At 37.6% G+C, this 20,300-nt stretch overlaps 1 protein-coding gene across 4 annotated transcripts in view; it reads right to left on the reverse strand.

Moving 5' to 3' along the window:
• Nucleotides 1–20,300, reverse strand: part of FARSB (phenylalanyl-tRNA synthetase subunit beta) — a 96,532-nt gene that overhangs the window by 23,423 nt on the left and 52,809 nt on the right. For 3 of the 4 annotated variants that reach the window (XM_063088087.1, XM_063088070.1, XM_063088095.1), the window contains exon 15: nucleotides 17,123–17,240. In XM_063088087.1, the coding sequence (XP_062944157.1) occupies nucleotides 17,123–17,240 (118 nt within the window). Of the gene's footprint in view, nucleotides 1–11,207; nucleotides 11,384–17,122; nucleotides 17,241–20,300 lie in introns of those variants that run through there. The other variant, XM_063088080.1, reaches the window with a different exon arrangement.

Genomic DNA, 20,300 nt, shown 5'->3' on the forward strand with positions numbered 1-20,300 from the left:
CAGATCTGCTGTACAGCAATGTGTATATACTTAACACTACTGTACTACACACTTAAAAATTTGCTAAGATAGAAGCTCTTGTTATGTTTTTTAACACAATAATAATAAATTATAAAAAAGTATATAAAGAATAGAATCACACTAATATAGCCATAAGCTAAAAAACTCCATGCATGGGAAAAAAGACTGAAAAGAAATATGACTAAATGTTAACAGAGGTAGTTTGGGTGGGGATAATTTTTTTCCAACTTTTATCTATTTCCCAATTTTTCCATGATAAGTATATATTATTTGACTTTGAAAGTTAAAAAACAACTTATAAACTCAATATTTTAAAAAAGAATTACAACAATCCAAATGAATCCTGACAGGTGACCAGAGAAATGAGCTGGTACAGCCATACAATGGAATACTGCTCAGCAATAAATAGAAACAAACTGTTGATAGACTTGACAACCTGGATGACTCTCAAAGGCATCATGCTGAATGAAAGAAGCCAGTCTCAAAAGGCTATAGACAATATAAGTCCATTTATATGACATTCTGGAAAAGGCAAAACTATAGCAACAGAGAACAGATGGTTGTCTGGGGTTAGGTGCGGGGAAAAAAGTGACTAAAATGGGACAACATGAGGGGTTTTTGGGGTAAGGAAACTGTTTTGGATCTTGTGGTGATGGTTAGAAGAATCTAATCCTGTATTAAAACTCTTTAAAAAAAAAAGAAGTGCACAGCATATAAAGGAAGACTCAAAGTTAATAGTGATTACTTAACTTTATGATAGGTATATACTCTTGTGGCCCTTTAATAAATCGTAGAGACCACTGCTCTAACACGAACACTGAATGAAGGTTGGCCTCATTTTTCTTTTCAAATTAGTAAAAGAGAAAGAACAAACTAATATCTATCTGAGGGAATAAAATGAGAATAGAAAGCTATTCATATTCATATATATTGAGTAAAAACTCTCCCATTAATTTATGCTCATAGGTAATAGCTATTTAGCCATAGTTCACATAAAATATAGGATGCCTTGTATCTTTCAGATATTCAAATAAAACATGACTATTTTGAGACACTGTAACTCTATTACTAAAGTAATATAAAAGTGAGCACATAAATGGGTAAAAGGGAAACTAACATTAACTGATAAGCTACTATGTGCCAGGTATTTAGCAACTGTCAGCCTATCTATAATCTTATTTAATTTTCAAGACAACCATGCAAGGTAGGTATTATTACCCGTATAAAACAGACAGAGAAACAAAAGTTCAGAACGATTAAGTAACTTGCCCAAAGTCAAACTAACTTGCTGGAACTAATCGTAATTAATTACGTAGCTAATAAGGTACAAAACCTTTGATTGTATGACTCTAATACCCATGCTCTTTCTACTATACAGTATACCCTAAAGGATATAGATGGAAGAAAACAACCAATCTAAGTATAAGGGCAAACTTACATATAGCTAAATACCTACTTAATATCGTCATAGATGAGCATTCTTCAAATGTTCTGATATAAGCAGATGTTTTAATTTTCAAAAGTTTTCACGATATTTAAGAATTCCATTTAAGCAACTGGAATAAATTATTTTTAAGAGTCTCATGCTCTACCGACTGAGCTAGCCGGGCGCTAGAAATAAATTATTTTTAAAAGTCAGTGAAGTTTCTAACCATCAACAGTATATTCTGAGTTAAACTTCTGACTGAACAGACATAGAGAAGTAACTATTCTTGCTATTTCACATTTCTTAGTACATACTGTTCTAGGCACTCTACTCTAGATATCCCTAGATGGGAGAGGTCAAAGCCAGTGTGGGACTTGCACTGATTAAATCGTCAATAATTATTTCCTGAATAAATGACTAAAGCCTGCAAAAAGGAGATAAGCACACACAAATAACTATTAAACAAGGCCAGGAGCAGACAGTGGGTCAAACTGTAAGTCAGCACAAGAGCCAGCTGAAGTAAGAAAGCAAGTACCATACTGCTGTCACTCTCCATCATTTCCACTTACAAGGAAAAAAAATTTGTTATCTAAAAGCTATAATCCAAGGTGTAAGAATAAAGATCAATATTAAAGTCAGGCAGGCATAAAACCTCACTAAACCAATCACATGCAAAAACTAAAATGGGGAGCCTGATTCTACTGCAGGAACACAAACTCACTTTCTCTCTTTCTCTCTCTCTCCGCCTAAGGGAAAAAAATGAAATGAAATAAAACTAAATTATCCCTTTCATACTACTGACTTGCTTCTGGGTATTTGTGCCATGTGGTACCCATTTGTTGGTATCACATGCTTCCACTTTAACACACAGGCACGTATTGAAACTACTTTGTAGTTACATTTTTGCTGTGAGCAAACAGTGCAACAGTAATGCCACCATTTGGAGAGCTTGGCAACATAAGCTAGAAGCTCTATTTTGGTAACCTTTGCCTTGGAATACTTCTTTCCTGACCTCCAAATTATGTAAAACTTACCTTTCCAGTAAGAGTAGCAACATCTGGAGCAAAGACTTAGAATTTTAAAAAGCAAATTAAGTGATTTCAGAATAATGAAATAGCAAAAAATACAGAACTTTAAAAAAATTATACCTACTTCCTTCAAAAGAGGTTTTAGATGTTTACAGAATACACATACAATAATGAAGTATATATTTTTAGATTTAATTCTGTGGTATTTTTAAGACAGGCCACTGACTTTTAGGGCTGTGTATTAAACTCACCATAATGATTAGATTAACCTCATAATTTAGACGCCCCCTCCTAACTCCACCACTGATTAGCTGGTTTATCACATTTCCCAAGGGCTATTGCTCCTTCTAGACTTGCTTCCTCATATCTTGCTAAGATATTCCCTCTATTGTAGCTGAATTTGATTAAAGGAGAAAATAACCACATACTCATTTCCACCCATTCCTCCTTGGAGAAACTGCTAGGTATAGTAAAATTCCCATTTCCTAGTATTTTGCACTGAGAGACCATATTACATCACAGAAGTTCACTGACTGCACACCACAAAATAAGAACTATTTAAATTTCATGCCAAAGCTAGGATTTGTTGGAAATGCCTCAGTTCTTCATAACTTGGTTAATAGACCTCTTGTGTCATGCCATCAAACAATTCTGCTTTTTAAATGTGCCTGCCAAGTATGTCAGCCAAAATTATTCATGTATTTCACAGACTTCAAAGTACTGCCTGGAGAGGGCTGATTTATTTATTTATTTTTATTTTTTTTTCCAAGGATGCTAAATGGCTTTATTATTTATTCATTTATTTATTTTTTGTGGTTCCATTTTATTTTTTAATTTTTTTTTTCTAACTTTGATTTTGTCGATATAAATTGTGGTTGATTATTGTTGCCCCTTACCAAAACCTCCCTCCCTCCACCCTCTCCTCCCTCCCCACCAACAATGTCCTTTCTGTTTGCTTGTCGTATCAACAACAAGTACTCGTGGTTGTTATATCTTCTCCCCCCCATTTTGTGTGTGTGTGTGTGTGTGTGTGTGTGTGTGTGTGTGAATTTATATATTAATTTTTAGCTCCCACCAATAAGTGAGAACATGTGGTATTTCTCTTTCTGTGCCTGACTTGTTTCACTTAATATAATTCTCTCAAGGTCCATCCATGTTGTTGCAAATGGCAGTACTTCATTCGTTTTTATAGCTGAGTAGTATTCCATTGTGTAGATGTACCACATTTTCCGTATCCACTCATCCGATGATGGACATTTGGGCTGGTTCCAACTCTTGGCTATTGTAAAGAGTGCTGCAAAGAACACTGGGGAACAGGTATACCTTCAACTTGATGATTTCTATTCCTCTGGGTATATTCCCAGCAGTGGGATAGCTGGGTCATATGGTAGATCTATCTGCAATTGTTTGAGGAACCTCCATACCATTTTCCATAGAGGCTGCACCATTTTGCAGTCCCACCAACAATGTATGAGAGTTCCTTTTTCTCCACAACCTTGCCAGCATTTATCGTTCAGAGTCTTTTGGATTTTAAACCATCCTAACTGGGGTTAGACAGTATCTCAGTGTGGTTTTGATTTGCATTTCCCGGATGCTAAGTGATGTTGAGCATTTTTTCATATGTCTGTTGGCCATTGTATATTTTCCTTAGAGAAATGCTTACTTAGCTCTTTTGCCCATTTTTTAATTGGGTTGCTTGTTTTTTTCTTGTAAAGTTGTTTGAGTTCCTTATATATTCGGGATATTAATCCTTTGTCAGATGTATATTTTGCAAATATTTTCTCCCACTCTGTTGGTTGTCTTTTAACTCTGTTGTTTCTTTTGCTGTGCAGAAGCTTTTTAGTTTGATATAATCCCATTTGTTTATTTTTCCTTTGGTTGCCCGTGCTTTTGGGGTCGTATTCATGAAGTCTGTGCCCAGTCCTATTTCCTGAAGTGTTTCTCCTATGTTTTCTTTAAGAAGTTTTATTGTTTCAGGATGGATATTTAAATCCTTAATCCATTTTGAGTTGATTTTAGTATACGGCGAGAGGTATGGATCTAGTTTCATTCTCCTGCATATGGATATCCAGTTATCCCAGCACCATTTGCTGAAGAGGCAGTCCCTTCCCCAGTGAATAGGCTTGGTGCCTTTGTCAAAGATCAGATGGCAGTAAGTGTGTGGGTTGATTTCTGGATTCTCTATTCTATTGCATTGATCAGTGGGTCTGTTTTTATGCCAGTACCATATTATTTTGGTTATTATAGCTTTGTAGTATAGCTTAAAGTCGGGTAGTGTTATGCCTCCAGCTTTATTTTTTTTGCTCAGCATTGCTTTGGCTACACGTGGTCTTTTATTATTCCATATAAATGTCTGGATAGCTCTTTCCATTTCTGAGAAAAATGTCTTTGGAATTTTGATGGGGATTGCATTGAATTTGTATATTACTTTGGGTAGTATGGCTATTTTCACTATGTTGATTCTTCCAATCCAAGAGCATGGGATATCTTTCCATCTTCTTGTATCCTCTCTAATTTCTCTCAGCAGTGGTTTGTAGTTCTCATTATAGAGATTTTTCACATCCTTGGTTAACTCAATTCCTAAGTATTTTATTTATTTGGTGGCTATTGTAAATGGGCAGGCTTTCTTGATTTCTCGTTCTGCATGTTCACTATTGGAGAATAGAAATGCTACTGATTTTTGTGTGTTGATTTTGTATCCTGCTACTGTGCTGAAATCATTTATCAACTCCAAGAGTTTTTTTGTAGAGGCTTTAGGCTGTTCGATATATAGGATCATGTCATCTGCAAACAGGTATAGTTTGACTTCATCTTTGCCAATCTGGATGCCCTTTATTTCCTTCTCTTCTCTGATTGCTCTGGCTAGTACTTCCAACACTATGTTGAATAGGAGTGGTGAGAGTGGGCATCCTTGTCTAGTTCCTGTTCTTAAAGGAAAAGCTTTCAGCTTTTCCCCATTCAGGATGATATTGGTAGTGGGTTTGTCATATATGGCTTTAATTATGTTGAGATACTTTCCCTCTATACCTAACTTATAGAGGGTCTTTGTCATGAATGAGTGCTGAACTTTGTCAAATGCTTTTTCAGCATCTATAGAGATGATCATATGGTCCTTGTGTTTGACTTTATTAATATGGTGTATCACATTTATTGATTTGCGTATGTTGAACCAACCTTGCATCCCTGGGATGAATCCCACTTGATCGTGGTGAATAATTTTATGTATGTGTTGCTGTATTTTGTTTGCTAGTATTTTAGTGAGGATTTTTGCATCTATATTCATCAAGGATATCGGCCTGTAGTTTTCTTTTTTGGTTATATCTTTACCTGGTTTTGGTATCAGGATGATGTTTGCTTCATAGAATGAGTTTGGGAGATTTGCGTCTGTTTCAATCTTTTGGAATAGTTTGTAAAGAATCGGTGTCAATTCCTCTTTGAATGTTTGGTAAAATTCTGCTGTGAATCCATCTGGTCCCGGGCTTTTCTTTGTTGGGAGCCTTCTGATAACAGCTTCAATCTCCTTTATTGTTATTGGTCTGCTCAAATTTTCTGCATCTTCATGGTTCAGTTTGGTGAGCTTGTGTGTGTCCAGAAATTTATCCATTTCCTCCAGATTTTCAAATTTGTTGGCATATAGCTGTTTATAGTAGTCTCGAATGATTCCTTGTATTTCAGATGAATCAGTTGTAATATCGCCTTTTTCATTTCTAATTTTTGTTATTTGAATCTTCTCCTTTTTTTTGTTAGCCATGCTAATGGTTTGTCAATTTTATTTATCTTTTCAAAAAACCAACTTTTTGATTCATTGATCTTTTGTATTGGTTTTTGGGTTTCAATTTCATTAAGTTCTGCTCTGATCTTAATGATTTCTTTCCGTCTGCTAACTGTAGGTTTGGATTGTTCTTGTTTTTCTAGTTCTTTAAGGTGAAGTGTTAGGTTGTTCACTTGCCATCTTTCCATTCTTCTGAGGTGAGCATTTAATGCAATAAATTTCCACCTTAATATTGCTTTTGCAGTATCCCACAGGTTTTGGTATCATTATTTTCATTAGTTTCAATAAATTTTTTGATTTCCTGCTTGATTTCTTCTTGGACCCATATGTCATTAAGTAGAATGCTGTTTAATTTCCATGTGTTTGTATAGTTTCCACAGTTTCATTTGTTATTGATTTCTAGTTTTAATCCATTGTGGTCTGAGAAAATACATGGGATAATTCCTATTTTTTTGAATTTACTGAGACTTGATTTGTGACCTAATATGTGATCTATCCTGGAGAATGATCCATGTGCTGATGAGAAGAATGAATATTCTGAGGTTGTTGGATGGAATGTTCTGTAGATATCTGCCAATTCCAATTGGTCTAGAGTCTTGTTTAGATCTTGTGTTTCTCTACTGATTCTTTGCCTACATGATCTGTCTAATATTGACAGTGGGGTGTTCAGGTCCCCTGCTATTATGGTATTAGTGTCTATTTCCTTCTTTAGGTCTAATAGAGTTTGTTTTATAAATCTGGCTGCTCCAACATTGGGTGCGTACATATTTATGATTGTTATGTCTTCTTGATGCTTCAGTCCTTTTATCATTAAGCAGTGTCCCTCATTGTCTCTTTTTATGGTTTTTAGTTTAAAGTCTATTTTGTCAGATATAAGAATAGCTACTCCAGCTCGTTTTTCTTTTCTGTTTGCATGGTAAATCTTTTTCCATCCTTTCACTCTTAGTCTATGTGAATCGTTATGGGTGAGGTGGGTCTCTTGTAGGCAGCATATAGTTAGGTCCTCCTTTTTAATCCAGTCAGCCAGTCTGTGTCTTTTGATTGGGGAATTTAAGCCTTTCACATTAAGAGTTGTTATTGAAAGGTATTGATTTATTCCTAGCATTTTATTGGTTGTTTGGTTGTCTTAGGTGTCTTTTGTTCCTTGTTTTCTGATTTACTGTTTGGTTTCTGTGTTTGTTGGTTCCTTAGGTTGTAGATAGCGTTTTTGTTTGTTTGTTTTCTCTTCATTAATGCCATTTTTATTATACTAGTGGGTTTTGATTTTTCTTGGGTTTTTATGGCAGTGGTAGTTATTTATTTATTTTTTTCCATTTTTTTTTAAAAAATTTTATTTTGTCGATATACATTGTGGCTGATTATTGCTCCCCATCACCAAAACCTCCCTCCCTTCTCCCTCCCCCCCTCCCCCCCAACAATGACCTTTCTGTTTGCTTGTCGTATCATCTTCAAGTAATTGTGGTTGTGATATTTTCTTCCCCCCCACCCCCCGTTTTAGTGGTAGTTATTTTTCAGGAACCAAACCCAGTACTCCCTTGAGGATTTCTTGTAAGGGTGGTCAGGTGGTAGTGAACTCCTGCAGTTTTTGTTTGTCTGAGAAATATACTATTTGCCCTTCATTTTGGAAGGATAGCCTTGCAGGGTAGAGTATTCTTGGCTGGCAATCTTTTTCTTTTAGTAATTTGAATATATCATCCCATTCCTTTCTAGCTTTTAGGGTTTGTAATGAAAAGTCTGATGTTAGCCTGATTGGGGCTCCCTTACATGTGATTTGACGCTTCTCTCTTGCAGCTTTTAAGATTCTCTCTTTGTCTCTGAGTTTTGTCAATTTGACTATAATATGTCTTGGAGAGGGCCTTTTTGGGTTGAATACGTTTGGAGATCGTTGAGCTTCCTGGATGTGAAGATCTGTGATTTTTCCTATACCTGGGAAGTTTTCTGCCACTATTTTGTTGAATATGTTTTCAATGCAGTCTCCGTTTTCCTCCCCTTCTGGAATACCCATGACTCGGATATTTGAGCGCTTAAGGTTGTCTGATACCTCTCTCAGATTTTCTTCAATGTCTTTGATTCTTTTTTCTTTTTCTTTTTTGTCTGCTTGTGTTATTTCAAACAGCCCATCTTCAAGTTCAAAGGTTCTCTCTTCAACTTCGACAAGCCTGCTGGTTAAACTCTCCGTTGTGTTTTTTATTTCGCTGAATAACTTCTTCAGTTCAGCAAGTTCTGCTACATTATTTTTCAGGACTTTGATTTCCTTGTACATTTCCTCTTTCAGATCCTGTATACTTTTCCTCATTTCATCATGATGTCTAGCTGAGTTTTCTTGTATCTCATTCAGTTTCCTTAGAATTATCACTGGAAATTGCTTGTCAGTCATTTCAAGGGCTTCTTGTTCTATAGGATCTAGAGTTTGAGATTTATTAACTTTTGGTGGTGTACTTTCTTGAATTTTTGTATTTCTGGTATCTTTTTTTTGATGTTTATTCATTGTGGCAGGGGGTTTCATAGTCCACCAGTTTGAGACTATTGACTAACTAAGATGTTGCTGTGGTTGCCAATTTGGTATGGCTACCTCTGTGACTTCTCAGTTGGCCTCTAGTGTCTTGTGTGTGTGGTTGCCTCGGGTCTTGGGCCTCTCCGGGGAGCCACCTCTCTGGTCAGCTTGGACTCTGCTGGGCTGCTGGATCACGGGGCGGTACCACAGGGTGTGTGGTCTGTGCTGAGCTTCCACTTCCTGTGCAGGACTTTTCCCTGTTTCGTGCGCTCTGGCCCGGGCTGTTGGATCACGCAGTGGCGACCCCACAGGGTGTGAGGTTTCTGTCGAGTCTCCGCCTCACTAGCCGGACGTCTCCCCGCTCTGTGCGCACTGGGCTTGGCTGGGATGTGTTTTCTGCAGCCCTGGTCTATCAGCTGGGCCTTCAAGACCCTGCTCAGCACCGCCTCACCCAGGAAGTCTACCAGGTTTCTGCTAGGCACAGACGACCGGTCACTCTGGGTGCCTTTGTAGCACTGTGTAGATCTTTCTCGGGACTTATCACCTTCCCCCTGGCATCGCGGTTATTTGTGTACTTGTCTTATCTCCCACACCAGAGCATGAGCTCCTCAGGGGAGGAGCCTGCAGCACACGGTTCACCTTTGAATCCCCCTGGCGCGGACTGAGTCCAGTGCGCGCCCGCAGTCAGCTCTCCGTCAGGTTCAAGCGAACTTGGGAACTCTCTGACCACACTATTCCTAACCAGAAATCGGTTAGGCGTTTTTCCGAACTGGTAGCCGCAGAGATGGTATCTGCCTCCTGGTAACAGGAAGTTTACTGGGGGCTGGAGCCCAGGGTGCGGTGGAGTGACAGTCGGCCCAGCGCGTACTTCCTTGCCCTCCTGACGCTGGCTGGGGATGCCCCACGCCACCAGCCCCACCAGAGAACCGCCGAGGGAGTGGGAGGGGAGGCCGGCCCGCAGGCCCCGGGAAGCCCCGCGCCGGGGCAAGCAAGTGGGAAGGCTCAGTGAGGAGCTGCGCCAGGCGAGGAGGACAGGCTTGGCCGAGCCAGGCCGGAGCTGCCACCACCTGAGAAAATGGAGGCAGCCCCAGGGCCAGTGAGTGGCCCGGTGGGGCAGGCGGAAGCTGGGCGGGCATCCGCCCCCCGAGCAGGGCTGGGCCGGGGGTCACTCACAGGGCTGTGCCGGGTCGGGCGGCTCCCTCTCTGCCTCTGCGTCGTCACTGTCCCCGTTCTCGGCCACCGCTGCCTCGGGCTGCTCACTCGGTCCCACGGCGTGGCTCAGGTGCTCCCAGGAATTTTCTTTTATGCCGGCCTGAAACCTTGAATCCTGAATAGGGCAGTTGGCCGCCTTCAGCACGGCCCTGGCCTCCGGGATCCTGGCAGCGTCAACAGCAGCCCCAGCGCCATATTCCCTGTTTAGGGACTCGCTTTTGCAGCTAAGAAACAGTTCTTTTCCTGCTCCATACTTTAAAGCTGTTGGCTGTATATGAGGCAGCCTCTCCTGCCAAGGGCAAAGTGGTGGTCAGCCCCCACGACCGGCCACCAGCAGAGGTCTTCCCTTAAGAGACGGCAAGAGGAAGGTCCACAAGTTTCCCGGCTGCCTAAGGCCCAGTGGGCGCCTTTTCCACCTCATCTACTCCGCGCCAACCGCCGCAGCCACCACCATCTTAGGATCCAAACCGAGAGGGCTGATTTAAACCACCCAAAGGAGGGGCGGCTAGCTACAATTCTGTAAGCTGAAAGAACATGTCAAATAATTTTCTTCCTATGAGAAAAGCAAAAGGAATGGTACATGATGTCCACTAGTAGATGACTACTGCATACAACTCAAATTTTTAGAATAGGCTCTTGCTTGGTGTAGTTCTTCATTCACCAAAGTACTGATGATTAAAAGCAAATTAGGGGTTTTCAGTTATGTTATCATATATGGCACAGACTGGAAAAGGGCAGAGTCTTCAAGAGAACCTTTCCATTCCTATTCACACATTCACCTACAAGCCCAAATAAAGATGCTGGGAGAAAGCCTACTTAGGGAGACTAGGGGCTACTGTAGAGCTTGAGATTAACAGTCTGGCCAAGCTCAGAAAATAAAACAAATCACCTTGATTTTTAAGTCGATTTCATCAAATAAATTTATTTAATACTGGTACCCACAAGATTCAACTTATACTGCAAATTTTACTTATCACCTGAAGAATTTCAGTGCAGGGCTAAATGATTCACAAAAGCTACAAAAATCCTGTGAAGACATCAGCACCTTCAAAAACCATACATAATTTGGGGAAACAGGAACCTTTTTACTTTGGGTAGGACTTTAAATTTGTAAAAAAATCTTTTTTGGAAGAGAATTTGGTAAGTTATCAAACACTGAAATGTGTATACTTATGAACTGACCAACTCTATTTCTAAAAAATACATATTTGTACCAGAATATTCAATGCAACAGACATATTTTAACAAAAATCTGGTAATAATCTAAATACTCATCATAACAGTCCAGGTAAATAAATTATAGTGCATCCATATGATCAAATATTATATGGCCATTAAAAAAAAGTGGGAGACCCGGCCAGTTAGCTCAGGTGGTTAGAGCATGGTGCTGATAGCACCTAAGTATAAAGTTCATTCCCTGTACCAGCCAGCTGCAAAAAAGAAAAAAAGAAAAGAAATGAGGTGGATAGAATGTGATCATAGGAAAAAACAAGGTGCAGAAAAGAATGGGTAAAGTACAATTCCATTTGTGTAAACTAAAGTGTTTATTGGTATCTATGGCTATATGCAGAAATGTAAAACATGGTTACACATGAACAGAAAAGGTCTGACAAATTTCAAGAGCAGAATTAGGGAGAAGTTGGATTTCGTTTTTTAAATAGAAAAAGAATAGAATTATTCTTAAATTAAAAATATCGATGCATGGAGTAATTAAAGACATTACAAATATATTTTCAATTTTATTATACAAACATAATAAAACTTAAGCACAATTTTCCTTAAAATGCTTCTATATTATAGCACCAAAGTACAGATTTTTCTTTTTTAAATAATGCTGAAAGCTAAGAAAAAAATGTGAGGAAAAATCTATGACCTTCTCAATGCATGAAGAAAAAAGTTACATCCTTGTGGGTTGGCTTTTATTTAGTTAACATGAACCTGGAATGGATTTTTATCTATTAAAAAAATACACTATTCAATGCATGACAGAGCACATTATACTCACATTAGCAAACCTTAACTATGTGGAACTATACATACTAAAATAACTTTCTATATTAAAGATGATGTATTTACACAGTTAAGATGCCATCACATATGCGAATGATGCTACTTCAAAAATTGTTAATGTCAATGCTCCTTATATCCATATTTTTTGAATTATTAATTGGAAATTCTACATGCCAAAAATATGAAATAGTAAAATTAAATTAATCCAGACTGATGACATAAGCTCTCTTCAGAAAACCACATTCCACATGTTGATGCTAGATAATCTTCCTTTACTTGAGAGCTCCAGAATTAATGAACAATTTCTCCAAACGGAAGTATTTCAGAAGCCCATAATGAAAACACTTTTACTGAGCTCTTTATTAAGCATAAAGTTATACAAAAAAACTATAAAGAACTGGCCCCTGCATTTTAGTAGTTTACTAAATATATGACAGATACATGAACTAATGACATACTTATAATGGTATAAAACAACTTCAAATTAAAAGAACAAACCGAATCATAAAAGAATAATGAATTAGTTATGTCCTTACTGGCAGCCATAGTGGTCAAGGGAGGAAAAAGGAACAAAAATCTTAAATAAATATTGCAATTAAAGTTAAAAAAAAATCTGGATTTTCACATCCAAACTAGGCAGGGTAAGGAGAAGTAGATCATTGTAATCTGAAATTTTAGACACTGTTTAGGCAGTGATTTGGGGGACAGAGGAAATACAGCTTGAACCAGGACTGCAACAATAATTTGGAGAAAGTATGAATAGTCTAAGGAAGAAGTAAAGGCTTGGAGTAAGTGTGCTTCATGAAGTAAGTGAGGTTAACTGGTGCCCTCTGAGTGGTCAAGGGCCTTTAACCAATTCCATCTACTATAATAATTGTTGAAATCCAGAATTTTTTAACTCTATTAATTGAAACCAAAGTGCATGGCAATTTGATTATTAACATTCTCCACAGACAGATATATCAGGCTGACAACTAGACGATTGTATCCTGCTAAATCTAAATTACGCTATGTACTTTATAAAGCCAAACTATTCTTTCTTAGGCTCTTGTCCTTTTTTAAACTTAAAGTCACTCAATCCAGTGATGTGTTTTCTCCTGCCATTTCTGTGAGATTCTAGGCTTACTGGCAGCTTCAGTGACCATCAAGGAATAAACTGTGATTGCAGAATTCAATCTACATTTAAGAAAACACTGGAATTTTGGACTTCGCAAAATATACTTGCTTTTCTGGGAGTAAAGATTAAGAATTCCCCTGAAGCAATATTTTTTATTATTTTGTTTATAGTTTAGCTATTCTTGACATTGAACAGAAAAAACAAAAGTATTAATGACTGAAACCAACCAATAACTTACCCAGCAGCCTGATAAGGCAGCTTCAGTGCTGCCTCTGCTGACTTCCCTGTTAGAAAGCTAAAAAATTTACCCTACGGCAGGCAGAGTTTGCATTCAACTTCTCGGTCCAATAACACATGCCACTCTGCCCAACAAAAGGGATAAATCAGCTTAGTACCTTGAGTCATGACTAATTTTTAAAAATGTTACAGCAGCTTTGGATCTTGAGATTCAATAAATGCACTGGTTGGCTCAGCCTCAAGGAACCTGAATATGTCTGATTTAGGGTGCAAGTCTTAATACTTGAGAAGTACGCCTGACTTAGTCTCTAAACTGGCAGACTGACAGCCTCGCACAACATGGATGGTCAGTTAAAAAGTCCACATTAGCATAACAAACTGTCCCATCAGGTCAACTGTGAAAAACAGGCTAATAGTCTTTCATGAATACAGGTCAGAAAAAATTTGTAGGAGTCATACTGAAATCTATTATAGATTTCATTTTCATTTCCATTTTGGAAGATATGCTTGCCCACCCACAACTGATATGAAGCTGGGAGTGTTGGGTTTTTCCTTAACATTACAAAGCAAGTTAATGGCAGTTGCCATCCCTTCTCTGCGCTACCAGGGCACCTTGTACATTCTCTCTTAATATAATCTGTAAGAATCTGCTAACAGGACTGTCTCCCTCAAGACTGGTAGCTCTATATCTTATATGCCAAGCAGTCCCTAGCAAAAAAAAGGAACTAGGAGATACTTTCCTACCAATGTGCTGAATGAGACTGGCTGATCCATTCTCACCGAGCATCCCAACCCTTTGAACCAGCAGTTTGGAAACTGCTTGCACTAATGAAAATTTGGGAAATTTTCATATTAACGAAAAATTCCTCTATCCTTTCACTTTTGATAGTTTAGACCCTTTTCCTTCAAAAAAGCTTCATTCTTTAGGAGCAAATAGCTAATGTTAATCCAACACAGAAATGGTTACTGGTTTGAGAGACAGTAAAAACACACATGTCCATTCATTGAAAAGAAGTGATGAATTACTCAAAAAAGCAACATTCCTGTTTTCTTAAGTAAATTCCCACATCAGTACGTTTTGGTTTTCTTATCCTAAAAAAAATAGGGCACAACATAAGAAAAATCAATTAAGTCAAAGGTTAGGATAAAAATTGGCCCCAAGCGCCTTAGCAAGGCAACATTAACCCTTTAATGGCCAGCTAAAGCTTTCAAGTCATTCTGGTAGAAAATTCCCACATACCAGGATGCTAGGTATCTGGTGTTAGGGACTGCTAATAACCTAACAATAAAAGCGAACACCTAACAGTGCTTATTACTTGGCTGCAACTTTTCAAAATGCAATTCCACTTAATCCTTAAAACAAATCTAATGAAATAAGTGCTATCATTATCCCCATTGGACTGATGAGAAAACTGAGCCATGGAGAGATTAAATCAACTGTCCAAAATTAAGCAGCTGGTAAATGGCAGAAGCATGACTCAAACCCAAGCACTCTAGCTGCAGTCTCTCTACAGAATTGTGGTGCTGTGCTGCCTCTCCTATATAGGCCTCTATGTATACCAGATGACACGCAAGGAATCCACATGTACATATTTAGAATACTCCATCAGAAAAGCTTCTTTTGTTATGAAATAAAATCCAGGCCTACCTAAACAAAACACGTACTCCAAATAAACTAAAGCAAACCTATGTTTTCAAGATGGTAGATTTACCAAGTACATTTACCTGCCTTCATTTCTCAAATCCCATTGATAGGACAGAAAATTTTAAAGAAAAAGAATAAATCATAATAGTATAAGACAACAGGCAAAAGTAGTATCAGATGGAAATGAATCAATGGGGAAAGAGAACAGAATAATTACAACTAAAAACAGGTATAAAAAAGGTTATCTACAGAGATGAGAATTATTCCTTCTGATGAAACAAAGTGCAGCAGAAATGCAAATCTTTAAGTTAAGTATATGGACTAGGTTGCTGGGGTAATCACCTGGGTGATTTGTTAAAAGATGGCCCATAGCACTAGCACTTAAGAACAACTCTCTCTCTCAAAACAAACAAACAAACAAACAAAAAAACCAACTCTCAATAGGGGAGTTATCTCCAAGCACAGGCCGTGAGGCCAGAATGAGAAGCAGAATAGGGTCCATATATGGGCCTTTCCAACAAACACAGATTAAAAAACAGCAAATGTACCTCTGCCCAGGATTGTAATACAGTAAAGTGCTCCATGCCCACAGCAAAACTTTACTTGAGGCAACTGTGGGACCCCAGCTTGCTCCTCATCCTCACCCTCCAGACTGAGCTGCCTGCTATGAGCATGCCCTACAGAGCTCTTAGGAAGCCCTGGCAATTAGAAAAGAGGCCTATTGCTGAAACAGTATTACAAAGGAAACCAAGTATAACTAACCTAATCCTATATTTATAAATATGAACAGATCACCCAGGAACAAAACAATATAAAACTCAGAGAACTAAGATGAAAGGAAACAAGTCAAAGTTAACAAAGAAATTTGACATTGGAATTATAACACATTCTCAGCTACCTTTACCAATGGAGGATTTGAGGCATAAGAACCCTCAAAACTATTTGCAGCTGGCACTAAAAATGTTTTCTGGTTTCTACTACAGATTTACCTCCCAAAGAAAATTTTACATAGACTGATATTAAAAATGAACTTTATGTACACTGAGACCTAAATTCTGGTCCTAGCTCCAAGTCCAATTGTAAATTATTTTCTATCTTAATTTTCCAATATGTTAAATGGGACAATACTAGCGAACAGATGGAATCCAGCCTCGGCTGAAATGTTTGCTATGGACAGTCCACATATGACAATCACAGTGGTTATACCTCTACAATATCTATTTCCTAAGACAGGTCGATCCACAGCGTTTGCTTTTGGTAATTAAGAGTGATGCCTATTATCCTCTTCAGGATAAATTGAGGAAAAGTCATTGCTTCTGCTAACTGATTCAAAAGAACACACTCTGAATTCTGTAGAGTCTGGAGTAAGAATCACTGAATAAACACTGCTCGGACTTGATCTGCTAGATCCAGGGAATCAAGCGAACACTGACAGCAATTGAGTCAGATGAGGCACTGCTCACCAAGGGATTACCACACATACAGGTCGAAACAACCAGCTGGACTTATATCTGAGACTGGAGACACAGAGTTTGAATGAGACAGACTTCCTTGGCAATCAGGTTTAGGTACTTACTAAATATACGTATTTATTAAATAACCACCACATTCCAAGTGTTGGACCAAGCAACCTGCTGTACTAACAAGTCCAGACCATACTCAAAAGGGACAAAAACTGGTAAAACACATTCACAATCATCAGTACAACAGTGATGGTGAACAGTCACTGCTAAACCAGAACGAGAAGATATCAAGTACGTTAAAATGATACGCATAAAAATCACATGATATAAGAAAAAAAAACGTTCCATAGTGCTTTTCAAGTTGGGGTTTTAAGAGGGCTCTTCAAAAATATTATTAAATTATTAGTTATAATGTGTTTTCCATTAGAAGAAATGAGAGACATAGCAACCAAATATCTGGACCTTACTTGGATTCTGATTCAAATAACTCAATCATAAAAAGTAAACTTATGAAACAACTGGGAAAATTTAAACATTAAGTAGATATTTGATGATAATAAAGTGTGATGATGATGGGTTACTAAAGTGCTGATGAAATGATACAATATCTAGATTTACATTTTCTCTATATATGTAATTGAAATTTACATAATAAAAAATGCTTTAAGTATACAAATCAAAGGTGAGTCATTCTTACCTCTGCTAGAATCTTTTATTACAATGTCAGAAATTTCAAACAGTTTCAGAGGAAGGGGCATCTTCCGATTTGCTGCTAAGGTCTTTAGGAGACCAGGAAGAAGGGTTGTGCGTGCCACCTACAGGAAAAGACATGAAATTGCACTGACCAAATAGGAACCAGACAACACACACTTGGTCTTTAAAGACTAAGCCAAAAGACTCCACGGCTTCACAGGAAGACACTTCTGGAAAATGCAATGCCTAAAATGTCCAAATCATTTTAAATTTCCAGTTCCGAGACATTGTAATTGAACTAAAAAGAACTAGAAATATTCTAGCTGCCAAGTTTATGAAATGAAGATTCATAAATGATTAAAAAATAAGTGAGGAACAAATATTATAACAAATATGATTGCTCTTATCTAAAGATTGGTTATTTATTCATTATCATTTTTAAAATTAAAGTTGGCTTTCAAGATTTCGAATACATAAATTTTCATATCTTGCCTCATTTCACAAAATAATTGAAGCACATTACAAGAAATAGAAATATTTAAGTGGATTAAATATGAGTTAATCAGAAGTTTAAAAACCAGGACCAGGGAAAATGTAAATGCAATTAAAATACTAGGACCATGAGAAAAACGGAACACAAACACATAGGCACTAAAAAGTTATACAGCTGCTATGGGCAGGCTATGACTATAATCCTCAGCTTTTCATTAATTAAAGCAAATAGTAAAATACGTACAGTTATTTCATTCTTCCTAACATAAGAAATGCACATTCCAGCTCTTGAAAAAGCAAAACTTCCCTGCTTTTGTCTGTGAAATAAATTTCTCACATCTATGAGATGTGTTAGTTTCCAACACATCATGGTACCGGAAGGGTTTTATGAGCAGTGGTATATCCGAAAGTCTGTGTTCTGCAATCACACTCCAAGCACCGTTATCTTTTGCCCAGACAATTGCAAGATCTGGCTTCTATGCTTCCACTCTTGCCACCTTATGGTCTATTGTCCATACAGAGTGGTCCTTTAGACCTAAGTCAGATCATGTAATTGCCCTGCTCAGAAATCTCCAACGGGTTTCCATCAAATTTTGAATAAAATCCATGCCTTACATGGGGCCCTCTATTATCTGGCCATGGCTCCCTCTCTAACCTCAACCCCTGCTGCTCCCCCTCCAGCCATGTTAGATGCTGGGGCCTTCACACTTGCTCTGCCTTGTGCATTCTTTCTCTAGATTCACATGTGGCTATCTTACTTCCTTCATGTGTCTGCTCAAATGTCCTCTCCTACAGAGGTTTGCCTTGACCACTCTAGCTAAAACAGCAGCCCTTTTAGATCCTGCACAAGTACCTGTAAGCCCCTAAAAGAACTTGCTAGACTGTGTGCTGAAGGAAAAAATATATATCTTTCCTATCACATTCACTCTATCAGAAAGTTGCTATTAACCTTCAACTTGGTGCTTTCTTACATACTGTTCACTTTCCCATTTGGAGGGAAAGTGCCCAAACCATTCTCAGAAACAAAACAATGTTAAAAGTTAAAAGGAAGTTTAACTTACTGGAATATAAATAAGCTACTTTTATAGAAAACATTTCTTAATTTTTCCAATTTATAAAGATAAGCCTTATTTGCTTATTTAAAAACCTTATAGCAGTGCAAAAAATTAAACCTGAATCTGATCAAGCTTCTAGATCTAACTACCAGTTTAATGGAAAAATAGGTGACCATTGCAATGTATTCAGGAAAATCCTAAATGTGGGAATTCTATAGAACAAGTGACCTGCTTTCTTCAATAAACCAACTGAAAAAGAGAGAGAGAGAGAGAGAGAGAGAGAGGCGCATGGATGGGCAACTTGTAGATTAAAAGATTTAAGAAGCACATCAATCAACTTTGATGTATGAACCTCATTTGAACCCCAACTCAAACTATAAAAAAATAAATCTAGACAATTGGGAAAACAAACGACGACTACATATTTGAAGATATTCAGAAATATTACTGTTAATTTGAGGGGAAGATGTGATAATATTCCGTTACTTTGTTTACAATAATTATAATACAATTTTACTATTTTAGCTAAATAATATTTTTCTTATCTCATCTACTCTCTAACGTATCTACAATGAGAAAAGGACCCAAAGTTAGGAATTATGCAGGGGAAAGAATGGGCTTAAACAATAAACTGAGTTACAAGTCCATGAACAAATTTACATTTAATTTAACCATAAATATATACCTGTGAGCCACATTAGTAATGGCAGGACATATCTACTAGTAACATAGAATCTGTCAAGTCTAAAAGTGGATACTCTCCTTTATCTCTAACATATTTTATGCAGAAATATTGATCCTTAAGTGTGCTAAGCCACAGCTATTTATAGTGATGTTTAATATCTGTTTCTGATTTGTTTTCCTTCCATTTATATAAAATAGATAAGACAGGATGTAAACCCTGAAAGACAGAACAATTATCACATCTTAAGAAATCTATCAAGCTTCAATAAATGAAACTAGGGGGGAAAAAAGGTAAATTTGGAATAAACAAATAAAAATCCATTAAGATTTACTGAAAAATCACTCTATGCAAATGAATTTGAGTATCTTTGATTAAAAAGAACACCATGAGCATCTTTAAAAGCACTAGAGAAGCAAAACCTCAGAAAACAAAATATGACAATTCATTATCACAATCTTTCCAAACCAGTATCTTGTATAAGGATTCTTCCAAGTTCTGACACTAAATATAAAGAATTCATGTACTTGATGCATATTTGTATTAATTCATTTCTGTTGCTTATGACAGAATACCTGCAATTGGGTAATTTATAAAGAAATTAAATTATTTCTCACAGTTTTAGAGGCTATTACAGTTCATGGTCCATAGGCAGGATCTGATGAGGGCCTTTTTCTGGGTGGGAACTCTATACAGGGCCCCATGACAACACAGAGCATCACATGGTGAGAATGGCAAGAGCTCTTTTATGTGCTCCTGATAAAGCCACCAGTCCACACCCATGATAATTCATTAGTCCATTCAGAAGGGTACAGTCGTCATGATCTAATCACCTCTCAGAGGCCTCACCTTTCAAATAGGATTCCCCTACCTCTTAATGCTATGACAGTGGGGATCAAGTTTCCAACACATGAACTTTTAGGGGACACATCTGACCCATAGCAATATTATTA

This window comes from Cynocephalus volans, chromosome 1 (assembly GCF_027409185.1).
Source record: "Cynocephalus volans isolate mCynVol1 chromosome 1, mCynVol1.pri, whole genome shotgun sequence".
Taxonomy (NCBI): domain Eukaryota; kingdom Metazoa; phylum Chordata; class Mammalia; order Dermoptera; family Cynocephalidae; genus Cynocephalus; species Cynocephalus volans.